General features: G+C 41.1%; 2 protein-coding genes across 8 annotated transcripts in view; both read right to left on the bottom strand.

Moving 5' to 3' along the window:
* The window catches only part of Syn2 (Syntrophin-like 2), a 37,369-nt gene extending 24,740 nt beyond the window's left edge, over nucleotides 1-12,629 (bottom strand). Inside the window, exons 1-10 of the mRNA XM_028174105.2 lie at nucleotides 12,104-12,629; nucleotides 9,747-9,893; nucleotides 8,681-8,840; nucleotides 7,194-7,319; nucleotides 6,597-6,715; nucleotides 4,420-4,549; nucleotides 3,896-3,966; nucleotides 2,101-2,217; nucleotides 1,199-1,357; nucleotides 552-791 (exon numbers count right to left, since the gene is read on the bottom strand). Of these exons, the coding sequence (XP_028029906.1) occupies nucleotides 552-791; nucleotides 1,199-1,357; nucleotides 2,101-2,217; nucleotides 3,896-3,966; nucleotides 4,420-4,549; nucleotides 6,597-6,715; nucleotides 7,194-7,319; nucleotides 8,681-8,840; nucleotides 9,747-9,893; nucleotides 12,104-12,139 (1,305 nt within the window). The 5' untranslated portion in view covers nucleotides 12,140-12,629. The remainder of the gene's footprint in view (nucleotides 1-551; nucleotides 792-1,198; nucleotides 1,358-2,100; nucleotides 2,218-3,895; nucleotides 3,967-4,419; nucleotides 4,550-6,596; nucleotides 6,716-7,193; nucleotides 7,320-8,680; nucleotides 8,841-9,746; nucleotides 9,894-12,103) is intronic.
* The window catches only part of Dscam3 (Down syndrome cell adhesion molecule 3), a 319,922-nt gene that overhangs the window by 125,275 nt on the left and 177,098 nt on the right, over nucleotides 1-17,549 (bottom strand). For 3 of the 7 annotated variants that reach the window (XM_089727908.1, XM_089727910.1, XM_089727909.1), the window contains exons 37-39: nucleotides 16,909-17,043; nucleotides 15,433-15,499; nucleotides 14,795-14,872 (exon numbers count right to left, since the gene is read on the bottom strand). In XM_089727908.1, the coding sequence (XP_089584034.1) occupies nucleotides 14,795-14,872; nucleotides 15,433-15,499; nucleotides 16,909-17,043 (280 nt within the window). Of the gene's footprint in view, nucleotides 1-13,249; nucleotides 14,409-14,794; nucleotides 14,873-15,421; nucleotides 15,500-16,908; nucleotides 17,044-17,549 lie in introns of those variants that run through there. The other 4 variants (XM_028174160.2, XR_016323178.1, XR_016323179.1 and 1 more) reach the window with 4 other exon arrangements.

Genomic DNA, 17,549 nt, shown 5'->3' with positions numbered 1-17,549 from the left:
AGACATTTCAGATTTAAACTAAGGGTATTTCAATGATTCTAGAAAAAGAAAATGTTCATGAAACGAGCGAAATAGAAACATACTATCTTCTTTTGACTAAGTCAACTAATATTTTTTAACCTCTAAAATAATACTAAAAACTAAATTGTCGAATATAGACCTTCAGAATAGCCACAATATCAGTAATGTGATATATAATTTATGATAATGTAATGTATAATAATGATATTATAATAGTGCCTGTTATTTGAATACTCTTTGAAGAAAATGTAGGTATTGTTACGCCAGAAAGAATCGCTCGTAGAGCGATCGAGGAGTACAACGCCATCTATTGCCAGATATCGGAAACAATACTAGAGATGTGTGGAATTTTCTCGATAATTCCAGGGAAGTGGCATCGACTATAAAAGAATTGCAGGGATGGCACGCAGTCAGTCAGTAATCGAAATTTCTCGAACCCCAGCGCGTATCATATCAAATTCAACAACAAAAAATTTTGTCCGTTAATTATGAGAAAACACTGTATGGCCACAGTAACACCGAGTACTCACCCCTAGTCTTATAACAGAATTAACGATGTTAGCTGTCCAGGCGGCCTCGACCCTCAGCAGTTCCTGTCTGGTCTCCGCACTGAAGTACCTCGGGCCTGGGGTCCCGACCCCGGCGCTGCTACTCTGCACCAAGAAGCAGTGCTGCCTCCAGTCCACCGTCTCGCTCTCTTTTACAGTCCTGAACATGGTCTGGTAAACTTTGAGGCTTTCTGGGCATTTCGCTAGCTCGGTCATGTTCATCTGTGAATTTAGTTTTCGTGATTAATGGTCATAAAAAAAAGCATGGTCGCGGAGGCTTCCCTTGATAATATTTCAAATATGCAGGTATTGGAAAAAACGCTTTATAAAAAAAAAGCATTCCCACATTTAACGCGGTGGTAGGACCTCTTGTGAGTCCGCACGGGTAGGTACCACTACCATGCCTATTTCTGGCGTGAAGCAGTAATTCGTTTCGGTTTGAAGGGTGGGGCAGCCGTTGTAACTATACTGAGACCGTAGAACCAAAGAACTCATACCTCAAGGTCGCTGACAGCATTTACTTTGCAGATGTCTATGGGCTCTGGTAACTACTTAACACCAGGTGGGACCACATCTACGCAATAAATTAAAATAAATAAACTCAGTAGTCAAATTGAAATGCAACTAACCGGTGGTACATCGAAAAGCATGACATCAGTTCCTTTCAGTACCAAGAACTTGGGTCGATAGGACTGCCAGGGCTGCGCGGCCGTGACCACGCCCTCGTGCACCCAGCCCATGTACTCGATCCGCTCTCCGGCCGCCAGGTGGCGGTTAAAAAGTTTCATCTGTCGAATTACAAAAAAAATTATATATCCGCTACCGCATATTTTCAAGGAATTTTATGACCTGGAAACTAAGACTTTTAAGCCATATCTTATTTTAATTTATATTCTTATTTTTATGAAAGATGAAAAAAATATATAATATGGAGTGAAATGAAATGAAGATGATTAATTTGAGACATTGATCAACTGGGATGAAATTAAATGAAATGAGATGATATGGCATGAAATATAATCTCAGTAAAATGGTGGTCATTTACTGACATTTTTTCTGTGGACTTTTTGGAGGATCCCGAGAAGCTACGTCCTGTGACTTTGTTTCACTTTCCCACATTTGTGCACTTTCACAGATATTAAACAGTTAATGAACCACCGTTATTACGCATTTAAACCTAAAGGAACACTAAATAGACAAAAAAAAAACAAATCACACAACTTCACTCCTCGCGTTCCCGCCAAAAAGTCCGCTACTGCATCTTATCCCTATCTAATAGGGTTGCCACAGCATTTATATTTGTGGTACTTTATGAACGAATCTTATGGAGTTCTGTGTGCTAGTTTTTTAACGTTCTCGGCAGTGTAAAAGTTAAATCAAATTTGTATGCAGTTGGAACAGCGCCCCTAGCGGCAAACGTAGGCAAAAGTTCCATCTCCATAGTATGAATCGTAGTTTGAGTGTTGCCACTGACTTAAATCACACGTATATCTCGTCACAACTATCACGCGTATTAGTGTTATAAATGTACCTGTAAGTTCGTGAGTCCCACGATATTATCGGAAATGCTCTTCAGCCAGTGAGACAGCGCCACGGGATCGTCCACGTGTATCACTCCGGTGGTTAAATGCGGACGAGCTCCTCGGACCTGAAATAACAGTAAAGATTGAAAACTGTACACAAACAGTGACAATAACTTTTTTATATATATATATTTTTTTTTTTTTATTGCTTAAATGGGTGGACGAGCTCACAGCCCACCTGGTGTTAGGTGGTTACTGGAGCCCATAGACATCTACAGAGTAAATGCGCTACCCACCTTAAGATATAAGTTCTAAGGTCTCAGTATAGTTACAGCGGCTGTCCCACCCTTCAAACCAAAACGCATTACTGCTTCACGGCAGAAATAGGCAGGATGGTGGTACCTACCCGTACTGACTCATAAGGGGTCCTATCACCAGTAAAAATAATATATATATCGAGGAGTGAAAGGCTATTTCGTTTAAGTGACATTTATCTTTCTAATTATCGGTCCGTTTTATTTGGTATTTACCTCAACAACTTGGCGATTTTAATTAAATTTCAATTAAGTTTGATCCATTCAAATAGCCAAAGAAGTTTTTTTGTTATGATATTCTTGCTAATTTTATACTTTAAATGGCTCTCCGTAAGTGGCAAAAATATCGCTTAAGCCTTTCACTCCTCCATAAGTTCAAATAACGTTGATCTGCGACCTGACTTATAGCTGGTTACAGGAGTCGATAGACACTACAGTATCATCATTCTTCATTCTCCTGCCCTTCTGCCAGTCACCTGGGGTAGACGCATCATGTTTTCTCCTTCCACATTTCTGTCATATACAATTTCTTCGCACACCCCCCTCTTACAAATATCGTCTCTCACGCAATCCCATCATTTTTTCTTAGATCTACCTTTTCCTCTACCTCTAAAGCTTTCCAAGCGTACCACAAACAAACCTAAGATACGTTATTGCATCTTTTTTTTTAATGCTTAGATGGGTGGACGAGCTCACAGCCCACCTGGTGTTAAGTTACTGGAGCCCATGGACATCTACAACATTAATGCGCCACCCACCTTGAGATATAAGTTCTAAGATCTCAGTATAGTTACAACGGCTGCCCCACCCTTCAAACCGAAACGCATTACTGCTTCACGGCAGAAATAGGCAGGGTGGTGGTACCTACCCGTGCGGACTCTCAAGAGGTCCTACCACCAGTAATTACGCAAATTATAATTTTGCGGGTTTGATTTTTATTACACGATGTTATTCCTTCAACCTGGAAGTCAATCGTGAACATTTGTTGAGTACGTAATTCATTAGAAAAATTGGTACCCGCCTGCGGGATTCGAACATCGGTGCATCGCTCAGCACGAATGCACCGGACGCCTTATCCCTTAGGCCACGACAACTTCTTGAGGGAAGTCGTGCGTGATCACACCTGAGTATTTAGAAAAATCAGCACCTGCGACTCTGATTTTAGTCCGGGCATATTTGTACCACAATACAAATTTATATACACGCACGCACTATTGATGCAACCATAGTGCCAAGGTACACTATGGTTGCATCAATAGTGCGTGCGTGTCGTTACGTGCATGCGTGTGCGTTTGCGTGCGAACGTGTGCTGCCTCTCTGGTCGCGATGAATAATTATCATCCTTAGTTTTGTCGATATAAAATCAAAGCCTTCACTTGCACTAAAATACCATAATGGGTTCCTTCACAACAGAACTAGCTGATGTCGTGGAACCCACCAAAGCGAGCTCGCAACGGTAGTTAAAAATTATAAGTTTAAGATAGCTAACCTCAAAAGCTCCAGGTCTCAATTTATCCGTTCCAAGGACGTATCGCGTTACGTATCCCATCATTAATGGCACTGGAAAAAAGAGGTATCAAATTTAATTTCTGGCTAATGAAAGTAGCAGCTTACTTCGAAATACTACCCGAAAACGGCACCAGACATGAGCAACATCTGAGATTGCCAAACCGCTACCCACTCTTTAGAACTCTTCAATTTTTAGAAGTATATAATTAGTGTATTTTTTTAATGCTTAGATGGGTGGGCGATCTCACAGCCCACTTGGTGTTAAGTGGTTACTGAAGCCCAGACATCTACGACGCAAATGCGCCACCCACCTTGAGATATGAGTTCTAAGGTCTCAGTATGGTTACAACGGTTGCCCCGCCCTCCGAACCGAGACGCATTACTGCTTCACGGCAGAAATAGGCGGGGTGGTGGTGCCTACCCATGCGAACTCAGAAGAGGTCCTACCACCGGTAATAAAATTTTATTATATTATAGTTATATTAGTGATATTATTAAGACAACCTGATACGACGTCGACCCATTCCTTAATGGTGACATCGTGTCGATCCGAAGCGACCGAGGGAGGCCGGGAGCCTCTCACCGACCCTGTGGCACTTCCCGGTCTACTAGACTCTTCATCAGGCCAAGCGCTCTAGAAACATTCAAATTATTGAGCATTGACTAACTTCTATTGTTATATATTTTTTGGATTTACAAAAAAATCTGCTTATGCAGGGCGTACAATGATTCCTAGTATTAGTCCGGCACAAATCTATAGAAATTAAAATATTTTATATTATCATTTTGATAATAATGCAAGAAACGACATCTAAGATTGACATTCGCCCTTTTCTTCATTCTCCACGTTGCGACTTTACGAAATATGAAACGGCTTAAACATTCAATATTCATTCTTGGATTGGTGTGAATCAATAACAATTCAACACCAGCTTCAGTTTTTTTTTTTTTTTTTTTCGGGCCGAGGGCCGAACCTCCTACGAGGTCCCCGCGCCAAGGGGGCGCGCGGGGTATGTGAGACTCAACGATCTGCAGGTGTTGAGAGCAGACCGCGGGCCCAAGGAATTTAGGGCCCACCCACTAAACGACTCCCCTGCACTCTTACACCCGGCGTCCGATCTCCGTCCGGGGTCAAAACCCGGTCAGAGTAGGGGGGTTCCCGCGGTCAACACTACAACCAGACACGCGGCGCCACCCCGAGGACGCCCGACCGACGGGTCGTCGAGGCGATAGTCGACGACCAACGACGTCAGTCTCCGCGGTACGGTGGCCCTTCAGGCCGCCCGGGCGATGCCGCTGGTGTTCCGGGATACCCCGCTGGGCCAGAACCAGCCTGCCGGGTCGGAACGCGATACACCGCCGACCGGGTTGCTCTTCCACAGTATGTTCGGCGACGACAGCGACGACGAAAATGCGAACCGCATCGCAGTCCGCAGCCGCCGACGCGCCGTCCCGTCCTCCTGGTGCCAGCGCGCTAGAGTGACGGTAGCGTGCGGCGCAGTCTCAACCCCCTTAGGTCGCCCCGTGACCATCACCGGGAGGAGACTGCCTCCTCATAGGGGCCGGAGCTGGACAAACGCCCTCCTCCGACCCCCGGCTCGACGGCGGCGGCACGGCGCCGAGAGGGAGGAAGAGTTCTCCCTCTCCCGTTCCGCCGCCTCCTTCTGCGAGATGGTGGACTCGCAAAAGTCGAGCATCGCCTGCCAGGACTCATCGCTGCCGAGCATCGAAGCCACGACGGTCGGAAGCGACAAGTCCGGTCCTATTTTTGCAACGAGGACGCGGCGCTGCTCCGCGAAAGCGGGGCAGCACGCGAGCGTGTGCTCCGCCGTGTCCTCGTTGCAGCCACTGCAATGGTGACACTTCGGCGTCGGCTCCCTCCGGGCGACGAGGTGCAGGTAGCGACCGAAACAGCCGTGTCCCGTGAGCACCTGCGTCGCTCGGAAGGTGAGACGTCCTCGGTCGCGATTCACCCAGTCCGAGAGGACCGGGCGGATCGCCTCGACGGTCCGTCGCCCGTAGGCGGGGTCCGCCAGGCGGCGAGACCACGCCTCGAGCACGGCACGCCGAGATTGAAGCTTCCGCGCTCGAACTTCCGCCGCGCCGGGACGCGGCTCCCCCCTGGAGCGGAGATCACATCGCCACGCGTAATCCGCAGCAAGCGCCTCCGCTTCCAGGTCTCAGGGAGGCGTCCCAGCGAGCACGCACGCCGCCTCGAACGAGACGGTGCGGTACCCACGAACCGCCCTGACCGCAATCGCGCGCTGCGGACGTCGCAACGCTGCGACGTTGTCACGGGTCAGGGCGTGGCACCATACGGGAGCCCCGTACAGTGCCATTGACCGCACCACCCCCGTGTAGAGGCGGCGCACCACCATGTCGGGACCCCCGACGTTCGGCAACAGCCGACCCAGCGAGCCGGCGACCAGCTTCAGAGTAAGGTCAAGTGTACAGTAAAGACAGTAAGTTTGTAGGCAGCAGCTTTGCTCTGTCTCTAGCATTGCTGACGACCATGGGCGACGGTAACCACTCACCATCAGGTAGGCCTTAAGATCGTCTGCCTAGAAAGGCATTAAATTTTTTTTTTTAAATATTCATACATTCTCACAACTCAATAAATAAATTTTCTAATATGTGAGCACTTCAATTCGGCGTCGTTAAGAAACATAAGCGCCAAGAACCTGCCAACCACCATTGGTGTGTTCTGAACTCTTCTCCGAGTTGCAATTCGCATCGACCTTGTTGTGAAGCGATGGGTGATCGTCGCCGGTGCTGCTGTCCGTATCTGATGCTCCGTCAGCTGTAACATTACAATAAAATTGTTATAAACTGAGTATTCCATATTCATCTATAATTTATATACATGAAGCTTGATACTGGACTGCAAATATATATTTTTTATAATTATTGTTCTATGGCGACTTTTGAATATTAGAATCCAATATAGAAGACAAGTTAGTCCAACATAGGTATGTTTAGTATGTCTAGTATCAAACAAAGCACTAAACAGAGTAATGTAGAGCATTATTAGAATCCATATTACTAACCAACCTGAATGTGGTAATGTTTGAAAACCTATTATAATATATATTCATATACCTCGATATCGGATTTGAGGTATAGCAGATTGAGTTAGAAACCAAGCATTATAATATATGAATACCACGCTTGGATATCTTGAGTAAGGCACAAAAGTACATTGACAAGCTTTTACTTTGTCAATATCTCTGATCAGCATCATTGTCGTGTGTTTTCTACAGCAATTAAAAATACCTTACCTTGCTTCTGTAAGAAAGGTGTGGCAGCCCTATAATGCTTCACAGTTAGTACAACGATATCACCGGCGTTCCTCAGTATATTCACAGCATCGTCGTGTTTGCAGGCTGTTATGTATTCACCATTAACTGAAACAAAAAATAATATATATAGTATGCAGAAACATTTCCAGAACAACTCTGAGCAGGCTGTTTTCGATCATTCTGATGTATGATATCAAAACCAACTTTAATGTCGTTGTTGAAAGAGGTGCATATTTTAAGTTTGCAAGTGCCACTATTTGTCATGAAACAGTCACCATTTAACAGGTGGGACGGTAGTTATACAGGTGAGAATTTAAATCTATGAGTTCTAGTAATCATACAGCATCAACCAGGCCACTAAGAACTAAACTGCCTTACAAGAGTTGTTGGAACGAAGTTCCTTCTGGGACGATGCAGAGGGGTACCCTAACCGGGAAAAAACGTCCGTAACGTAAGATTTTTATTATTTATGTACAGTCTCTAGTGTCTATACAGTCTATACAGTGTTTAGTGTATAGTCTACGTGATGACGGTTATTATTATATATTTTTTTATAAATCATTGAGAAAAAAATTAAGTGGATAATTTTGTAAAGTAGTTTTTTTATATATTTTTATCAATAAAAAAATCATAATAAAAAATGTATACCCGAATAATTATTTTCTTTATACCTCGAATAGAACTTAAAATTAATATTTTTATAATAAGGAACTTCGTTCCTATCCGGTGTCCCATGACACCACACATTTTTTATTTTTTATTTGTAATGCAAATATATCTTAATAAATTTTTCCTTTCTATTCTTATTTATGAATTAAGCAATTATAGTCTAGGAATACCGATAGTGAATCTGAATGTGAATTATTTATCATAATGAGGCTAATTAGTCTGACCTTTAACATCCTAAGATGTTCATAATATTAATAGACAATACATCATTCCTATATCATTGCCGGTTCGAGAATTGCAAGTAAAACAAGTCAATTGACCTCTATTTAAATAGTTCAACGTAGATATTGATGGCAATTACAATAAGGACATTCCAATAATTTTGTACATCTCTTGTGACTATTTTTGTCATTGTTTCATGTATGTGATCAAGAAAAAATCTCATTATTTTTTTAATTCAAGCATGAAATATTTATAGATTATTGTCAGTCATATACAGTGGTTGGACTACAAATATACCAGATGATTTATTTATTAAAAATATTGTTTCCATATAGTTAATTTTATTCTGCGCTGAAGCAGTAATGCGTTTTGGTTTGAAGGGCGGGGCAGCCGTTTTAAGTCCTCAGCATGGTTAATGCTGAGGACTTAAAACTTATATCTCAAGATGGGTGGCGCATGTACGTTGTAGATGTCTATGGACTCCAGTGACCACTTAGCACCAGGTGGGCTGTGAGTTCGTTCACCCATCTAAGCATAAAAAAAATATGGTATAAGTACTTGTTAAATTAAATTACCTTTAATTACAGCATCTCCAACAAAAAGTTGTCCTGTCTGATCAGCAGCTTGGTCCTTGTATATCTTTGAGATTAATATTGGCAGTTTATGTTCTGAACCTCCCTTGATGCTGAGGCCAAGACCACCAACTTTCTGCCTGGTAATTTGTACCATCCGCTCCTATAAAAACAATTGAGATTTTCAAAGTTCTGCAGCAATATTTGTTGTGACTGTGACCATATGTAATAATTTATGTTGTAATATACGGTTTGCAGATGACTATTACTGAATTTTAATTTAATTTAAATATATAAATATAGTAGTCAACAAAAGGTTTGTCAACGTTCATGGATCAAGTTTATAATAAAATTTAGATCTAATTTACATTTTCTTAATATCAAATTTGTGTGATCGATATATTTGTAAAGAAGGGCATCTTGTCATCATCAGTGACTGATCTTCCAAACTTTGCATAGGCCACACTATAAAGAGATGCAACAGTACTAAGTCTATGTTTTAAAATAATTCTTTGTGTTATTTTTCCCTCTCTAGAGATTGGTATATATTTTCTTGTTTTATTGTACTACAAATATATAATAATCTGATTGCTGGTCAGATTGATTATTTCATATGTCAAAGATCCAAGAAAGATACCACATGGAATGGAAAGGCGGCATAATTAGTCACATTTAAAATTCAACTGACTGACTGACTGACTCGGTGATGCAGTAGATAGCACCCCTAGCTATTGAACTAGGGTTGTGGGTTCAATTCCGACATTGGGCAAACATTCATGTGATGAACAAGTTTGTGTGGTTTTTATCTGGGTATTTATTATCTATATATGTATATAGCTAAACATATATAAGTATGTATGTCAATCTCCAGTACCCTTAACATCGGGAATCCTAATTTGGGATTTGGATGACGGTGCAATTTGTTCCCAGTTATTTATGACTATTATTACTATTGTCTCATGGTGCTTTCATATTGCAATATCGATTAACTTTAATAGCCACTTACGAGTCATTCAGCTTATTCACTTGCCTAGTAAAATAAATTATAAAATTAGCATATCCTTCTTACCCTAGCGTGAGGCACATTTTTGTCCTTTGGTGGTAATATGGGCACAGGTGCCTCTCTCTGGATGGTCACCGCATCCATGGTAAGTAAAAGCCGTGCAGGCCGTGGACGGGACTTCCCATCCGACACCTGCACCATTCCTGTGCGTATCTAGAAATTAATTGACCACTGTTGTAAAATTTTTAAAATAACATTTTAATACATAGATTTAATGTAAATTTAATTGAATGTATTTTGATATCAGTAGAACGGAACTTAATTCACTTTCTTGAAATTTTTGTTCTAAATTAACAGTTAAGATCTTAAGTAAATATTTAATTTGTGAATTTGTAAATTAAGTTTTCAAGTTAGCAAGCAGGAAGTTGTGCTCCAATACGTATCCGGGGTATTCAAGGTACGAAGTATCATCCGGAGCAGATATCTGCGTCTCCGTCAGAAAAAGGAGGGCAGGCTGCGCCGTCTCAAGATGGTGGTGTACGGCGTCGAGGTTGCTATGTAGACCCCTTACATTGCTGAAACCCACATTAAATGTGGAATGGGGAATCGCCGACAAAACCCTTTTCCTTTTTCGAACTATCATTTTTATTTTTTATTTTTTTTATTTGGAGAGTGGGATTGGGTGGGGTAGGATGTTCGAGGCGAAATCGTGGCAATACCTGAATAAAGCGCGGAGCACAGTACGTGCTCGACCACGGGTTGCGTGAGCGACTGACGCAGGGCATGGAAGGGCCCCCAGTCCACCCTGCGTGCGATCGCCGGGATCCACTCCGGTCTCCGACTCCGGCACGACGACCGCACGACAGGATTTTACACCGGTTGGCGGGACAGCTTCCCGGGGCGGAGTTTAGTAGTGACACCCGGGTTCAGGTCCCCAACTGACCGGCGGGCGGCGGCGAACACCGTTTCACTGGGTCTCCCTATACCCCCGTCAAACAATCACGTCCCGCGAGCTCACACGCACGTCTGCTCCGCATGTTCCAGGTATCGCCAAGATTCACCCCCAACAAGGAAGAGGAAAGGGAAGGAATAACACTGGCTCTCCAACCCACACGCCGGAACACAGCTAGGCTATTTGGCGGCGGACTCTAGTTGGAGGGTGGTCGCCGGCCAGTCGGACAAGTCCTACCACCGATTATGTATTCGGCTCCCGTTTTGCACCACCCAGGGGTCACTTGTAGGGAATCGCGGGTTAAACCTACGGAAGCGGGAAGCAATCAACCCCCTACGGAAGGAATGTTAGAGGAAGTCTGAAAGTGGCACCTGTGACAGAGAAGCTGAGGAGTGCGAGTTTGGGATAGTATGGACATGTGATGAGACGAAATGAAAATGAGGTTGGTAAGAGAGTGTTAACTATGAATGTGGAAGGATATAGAGGAAGAGGTAGACCTAAGAAGAAATGGATAGATTGTGTGAAAGACGATATGGGTAAGATATGGGGTGTGAGCGAAGAAATTGTATATGATAGAAGAGTATGGAAGGAGAAAACATGTTCCGCCGACCCCAGGTGACTGGGAGAAGGGCAGGATAATGATGATTATGAATTTCCTTTAGTTTTGTTTTATTTAAACTTAAAGATTCATAGATTTTTTTTATTATTAATAATCTAAACGAAAATTTTATCAATTATAATTTTTTTACACCAAAGATGACTGTCATCCGTAACTCTTACTATTGCAAAGCATTTGAAATCAGATCAGATCTAATAAAATTAAATTACTTAGAGGAAATGTGCTCTGAATTATATCTGCGATACAAAAACTAAGAAAATAGCTAAGTATGATCTAATTATATAAACTATTATTGCTGACATTATATTGTAGAGCAGCTGTGATATTAGTATTAAATAATAGTAATATATTAGTAAGAGTAGTAATAGATAATAATAGTAGAAAGTATAAGATAATAGTAATTGATTCACAATGAGCTTGATAAAATATATAGCATCAAATCAGAAAGATTTCAAAATTGAATTTAATTAATGATGGTTCGTATATAAGTTCAAAGCATCTCACAATTTGCTTATCAATTAAAAAATATTCAACTATGTAAAGAATGAACAATTCACAATAGTATGACAGTTTACAATTTTGGTAAACATTCTTGGGATCTTATGTTGTTTCATAATCTAGTCACACATAATATAATTTCAATTATTTTGTGGTAGGGAACTATTTGTAAACTCTTCATTTTTAAATAAAGTAATTGTAAATATATGAAATCAATACATATATTGTTTGGTATAACTATCTACCTCAGAAATTTAAATAAATCAATTCGTACATTTGGTTAAAGACTAACTATTTATTTCAACAAGATCCTAATTCATAATTAAAAATTCATTTCTCACAAACATTACATACCTTTTCATCTTTCTTCTCCTCTATCGGCGTCATCATCGCGACAAACACATACTATTATAATTACTAGTATGTTTTTATACTTTTTCAATTAAAATCACGATATATAAACTTTCGAATGCATTATTTTAGAACAACACATTATTCGTTTTCCAAAACGATATGAAACCATGTGAACCATCCCCTTGCATCCAAGCTGTTGCTCTTTATAGTATTAATTATTTAAGGATTACACTTTACAAAGACGAAAAACAGGTCACTGGCTTAAGATAAATCAATATAGTTTAATGGGATCAAAACAATGAGTAGTACACATGTTTATAACGCTTCTCAACAAACCGCAGATATAAGTGTTAGTGAAATAGGTATTTGGTTTATTGTATTAATTCATTGGCAAATTTGAAATTTAGTTGCCCAATGTACAACATTATTAATTAATTCACTAAAAAACTGACGAGAGACTACTTCATTTTAGGGCAAATCAAGTAGTTTTTTAGAGATGGGCTTATGGGCAGTCCATAGATTAACAACAATGTACAATTCGAACATCTGACACAAGGCTGTCAAAATGTTAAAAAACGAATGAATAGTCGATTTGATATAAATCTACTGAAAGCTTTTATCAGGTTTGAGCCCCGTGAGCTCACCTACAAAAGTTAGGGTTACGCTGACATAGCCTCTCAAGGCTCTCAGCTTAGGTAGGAAAAAAAAAAAAAAAAAAAAAAAATAGTACCTTTACCGAGATCGAGCAAAGATCCAGCCTCTTGATTCTGGCGATATTTTAAGGACAGTCATTTGTGACAGTTAAGTCCCAAATAGGTTTTATTATCAGACTTATACCCTTAAGCATCCCACGATCAGCCTGGAAGGCGGACGCAGCTCAAGGTCAATCTTACTCATTTGATTTCTCAGTACGGAAGGCCACAAAATGATGAACGCTGCGTCACACGTATCTTGACAACCTAGGGCCATGCTCAGAGCCAAACGGCCAGCGAATATTTTAACAGCTGTCCTTGAAATTCCATTGAATAATTTTAAAGTGTTCGCAACCTGACTCTATAATTTCTCGAAATTCGACCACATTGATAATCATGTTCATCAATTAGATACAACTATAAAACAGTTAATAGGTAATTTAAATGAGAAAACTTTGTTTCACAACACACATCTTTATTTCCTTCTTTCTCCTTAATTAAATTAATATTATCATTACACAACATGTAAATAGAAAGTGTTTATACAATAGTATATAATTTAAGTACATAACTGTAATCTTTAACATTTTCTTTATAATAATATTTAATGACTTCATCACTTAATTAATACTGGCAGTCTATATATTGATATGTATCTTTTGCAGTTTGGAACAGCCATTACAGTTTACATTATTAACTATACTAATCTAAGCTTCTGGTCGTGACCTTTTGAACTATTGAAATAAAAGTATGTATTTTAATATATAATTTAAAAAATATAATTTAAGCAAGTATATAACCGTTCGCCATATAACCAGGACCAGAAGCATTAATTATTATTTTAGTACCTTTTTACTGCTGTGAGATTTAGAATATTATAATTATAAGTATTAATCTATATTAAGAAAAGAGTTAGTAACGATTTATTGGCACATATTGAAAATTTAACAAAAGTTTTGTCAAAGGACGTTGGACGTTGAAATACTATTTAAACTCTAGTTAGCCACTTTACGCACGGTAATATTATATACTATGGATAAACTGTACCTATTTAGAACAATTTTTTTCTTCCTTGTAACAAAAATCTCACAGCTAACATTCAATTCAAATCGAATCGGTTTATTATTAAATGTTTATAATATTAAAAGTTTAATGCTATTTACAGTTTTACCAACTTCATAATTACAATCCTTATAAAGCAGCTTTCTCGTTACATAGATCAATATTTTTTTTATAAATTACGTTTGAGAATAAGTGCCGTTTGACAACTGGTTTCACATTAAAATTAATATCGACGTTGAAATGATAACAAATTAAATGCAGTCAAATTAATAGACATGTTTCAAAATTACATAATATTGTAATCAACCAGAGAAGTGCGATCTCTCCTGGCTGAGCCTTTGCTCGCCCACCTGTCCTGGTCAAACTGGAAAGGCCTGCGGGCCACGAGTAATCCTTCAATCATAAAAAAAAAGAAGTGCGATCTGGTAATTTCAAGATGTTTAAATTCATATTTAAACACTTTAAGTCCGTTTTAGAAAGTCAAAATTATTATTTCGTGCTACACGTGTATTGTACATTCTCGTCGTTCTTGTTCTTTTCTCTGTTGGTATCTGAAACGTACGTGCACTCATTACCCAAAGATCTAAATTCATTTTTTTAATATGCCTACCTAGGTATCTACATATTTTGTAAAGTCATATAATAGTCATATTCTTTAAGATACAGGTTTTAATTCCTGGCGAACTCAATGCAAATTTTTGTATTTATAAGTATTACAGCTGGCAATCGAGGTTGTGGCGGTTAACAGCTGCTGGGATCCATAGCCTACGAAATATGTTAACTTATGTCCACCCAACACAATTTTTAATCGATAGAGTCCTGTTCCATCTCAGTGAATGCTTACTCCGAAAAAAAAACCATTCGTCTTCAGACTCAATAGTGGAACACTCACGTAACCACTTCCCTCTACGTCAACAAACCACATTGATCAACTCACTTGTCGATTAAAGAAGATATATCAGCGGGGACGGGGGCAAAACTGTCTGAATGACCGTCGCTCCCATTTGGACCTCCGCTAAAAAATAAGAACAATAACAAATGTAATGTACTTAGGGTGTAAAGTCGTCGCAAATATGTTAGTTATTTCGCTATGATCATCGAGTATTTAAAACTACCTACCAAGCTTTTAATAAGCAAAAGATAAAGCGTGCTAATTAATTTGCCTCTAATTACTGGTGATATGACCTCTTGTGTGTCCGTGCGGGTAGGTACCCCCCACCCTGCCTATTTCTGCCGTGAAGCAGCAATGCGTTTCAGTATGAAGGGTGGGGTAGCCGTTGTAACTATAGTGAGACCTTAGAACTTTGTCTCGGAGTGGGTGGCGCATTTACGTTGTGGATGCTTATGAGTTCCGGTGATCACTTGACACTAGGTGGGCTGTGAACTCGTCCACCCATCTAAGTAATAAAAAAAAGAAAAAGAAAAAAAAAACAGATTACAACCAAAAGAAGTCGCGTACTGATTCGAATGTGGAAGCTCATGTGGGTAGGCGTCTAGCGCTCTCGTAAGCCGTGCGAGCGGGTCGTGAGCGCAGTGGCGCGTTCAGGATGAGCGGGGGAGGTACCTGAGTTCTACCTGCTGGTGGTGCGGGCGCTCCGTCTGCCGCTGCCGTAAGCGCTGCCACACGGCGATGTGCCCGACCCTGGCAATAACACAAAACAATTTTTTTTTATTGCCCTTGTAGGCAGACGAGCATATGGCCCTACCTGGTGAGTGGTTACCGTCGCCCATGGACTTCAGCAATGCCAGGGGCAGAGCCAAGCCGCTGCCTACCAAATGCCTACAATATGAACCCCTCATTATCTTTTGGGTAACGGGCTTCTGTGGGATGATCGAGTGTAACCAATATGATAGAGAAAGTACTAGAAACTATCTTCAGGACAGCAAGATTGTTTGGAACCTTTTTTTATTTTTTTTATTGCTTAGATGGGTGGACGAGCTCACAGCCCACCTGGTGTGAAGTGGTTACTGGAGCCCATAGAAATCTACAACGTAAATGCGCCACCCACCTTGAGACAAGTTCTAAGGTCTCAATGTAGTTACAACGGCTGCCCCGCCCTTTAAACCGAAACGCATTACTGCTTCACGGCAGAAATAGGCAGGGCGTTGGTATCTACCCGTGCAGCTCACAAGAGGTCCTACCACCAGTAATAACAGCTTTGGGCTTACCACCGATACTGTTGTTCTCTAAAATTTGTAATATCCAATGGATTTATCATTTTTACAATAGCACCCCCCCACCACCTGAGTAGAGCTCAAGCCTACTACTTAGAACCTTCGCATCCAAATGTGCTACCCAATTTTGGTGTGAATATTGGAGGAATACCCAAGGGGTTTCATAGTGTTTCCTGAGCGCTATGGTACTATTATATTATTTCCTTATCCAAGAAGGCTTGAATAGTTTCATAGAACCGACTAGGTGGTAGCCCCAGTATTATCGGTGAACACCGTTCATGAGTTAACACGCTTTTAAAAAATAAATAAATAATAAAACTATTCTGTCTGGTTATTGAATTACTTCACATCCTCACTTTATTTCTAGGTCTAACTTTTTCTACATTTGATTCCTTTGAGCTTTAGGCTAGTCTTACCTATTTCTATCAGGAGCTATTTATGCGTTCCAGTTACACGGTATGTTTGTTTTTTTTTTCCTACCTTATCTGATAGCCTTGAGAGGCTATTTCAGCGTAACCTTAACTAGTAGTTGAGCTCACGGGGCTCAAACCGGAGTGATTCTAACACTGATCCTAGCAAGAGCAGTGCTTCGCAGAATCTAGCACTGAATCGGAAATGCGACCCACTGAGAAGATCCGGCGAGAAACTCAGTGGACTGTGTCTATGGGTTAATTCGCTCGCCGAGCCCTTCGTCGACGGATTCGACGAGGACGGTGACCGGTGCTTGTGGTACCTAAAAGCACCGTTAATGGATCGGGAGGATCCTTAATGACGTGTTTTGGTCGACGTCGACTGTTACTATTCGGTCTACAGGATCGGGTATATGTTTGTTATCAGTCAGTATAATATGTAGATAAGTTGGTACAACACAGTTACCCTTAGTAGTGGTGTTGGCGGCACTATCGCTGTTGTCGTCTGAGTCGGTGTGCGCGTCCCTCCAGGGGGCGGCGGGCGCCGCGCGCATGCGGTGCCGCGCCTCCACTGTCGAGCATTTAGAGAGGCTCGATTCATCTGCCGGTAAGGGTTGACATAGGAACTGGAGGCTCCGCCATAATTACTATTTTATCAGGCCAGAAGATCTTACTTTCCTTAAACCCTACTGAGACCCATTCTTATTTATGGCTCAGAGACATGGGTACTCAGCAAGAAGGATAAGAACCGTCTACTTGTATTCGAGCGTAAGATCCTAAGACGGATATTCGGTGCTGTGAGTTGTATGATATTTACAAGGATCATGATACATATCATAAAAACTATAAAAATTTGACGCCTACGATGGGCAGGACTTGTAGTTCGAATGGAGGTGACCAGAATGCCAAGACAAATACTATATGGCAAACCAGAAAACCGCAGAAGTCGTGACAGACCCAAACTTTGATGGTTAGATGTCGTAGAGCACGACCTCAAAGCTATCAGTGTCAGGAACTGGAAGGAGAAAGCCCTGAGCAGACCAAACAGAGCAGTTTGGAGAGATATACTGGGCCAGGCTAAGACCCACCCTGGGCTGAAAGGCCGAA

The sequence above is a fragment of the Bombyx mandarina genome, chromosome 05 (genome assembly GCF_030267445.1).
Source record: "Bombyx mandarina strain Sakado chromosome 05, ASM3026744v2".
In the NCBI taxonomy this organism is placed as follows: domain Eukaryota; kingdom Metazoa; phylum Arthropoda; class Insecta; order Lepidoptera; family Bombycidae; genus Bombyx; species Bombyx mandarina.
The sequence above is the reverse complement of the archived record's forward strand: the minus strand, read 5'-3'. Positions and strand labels throughout refer to the sequence as shown.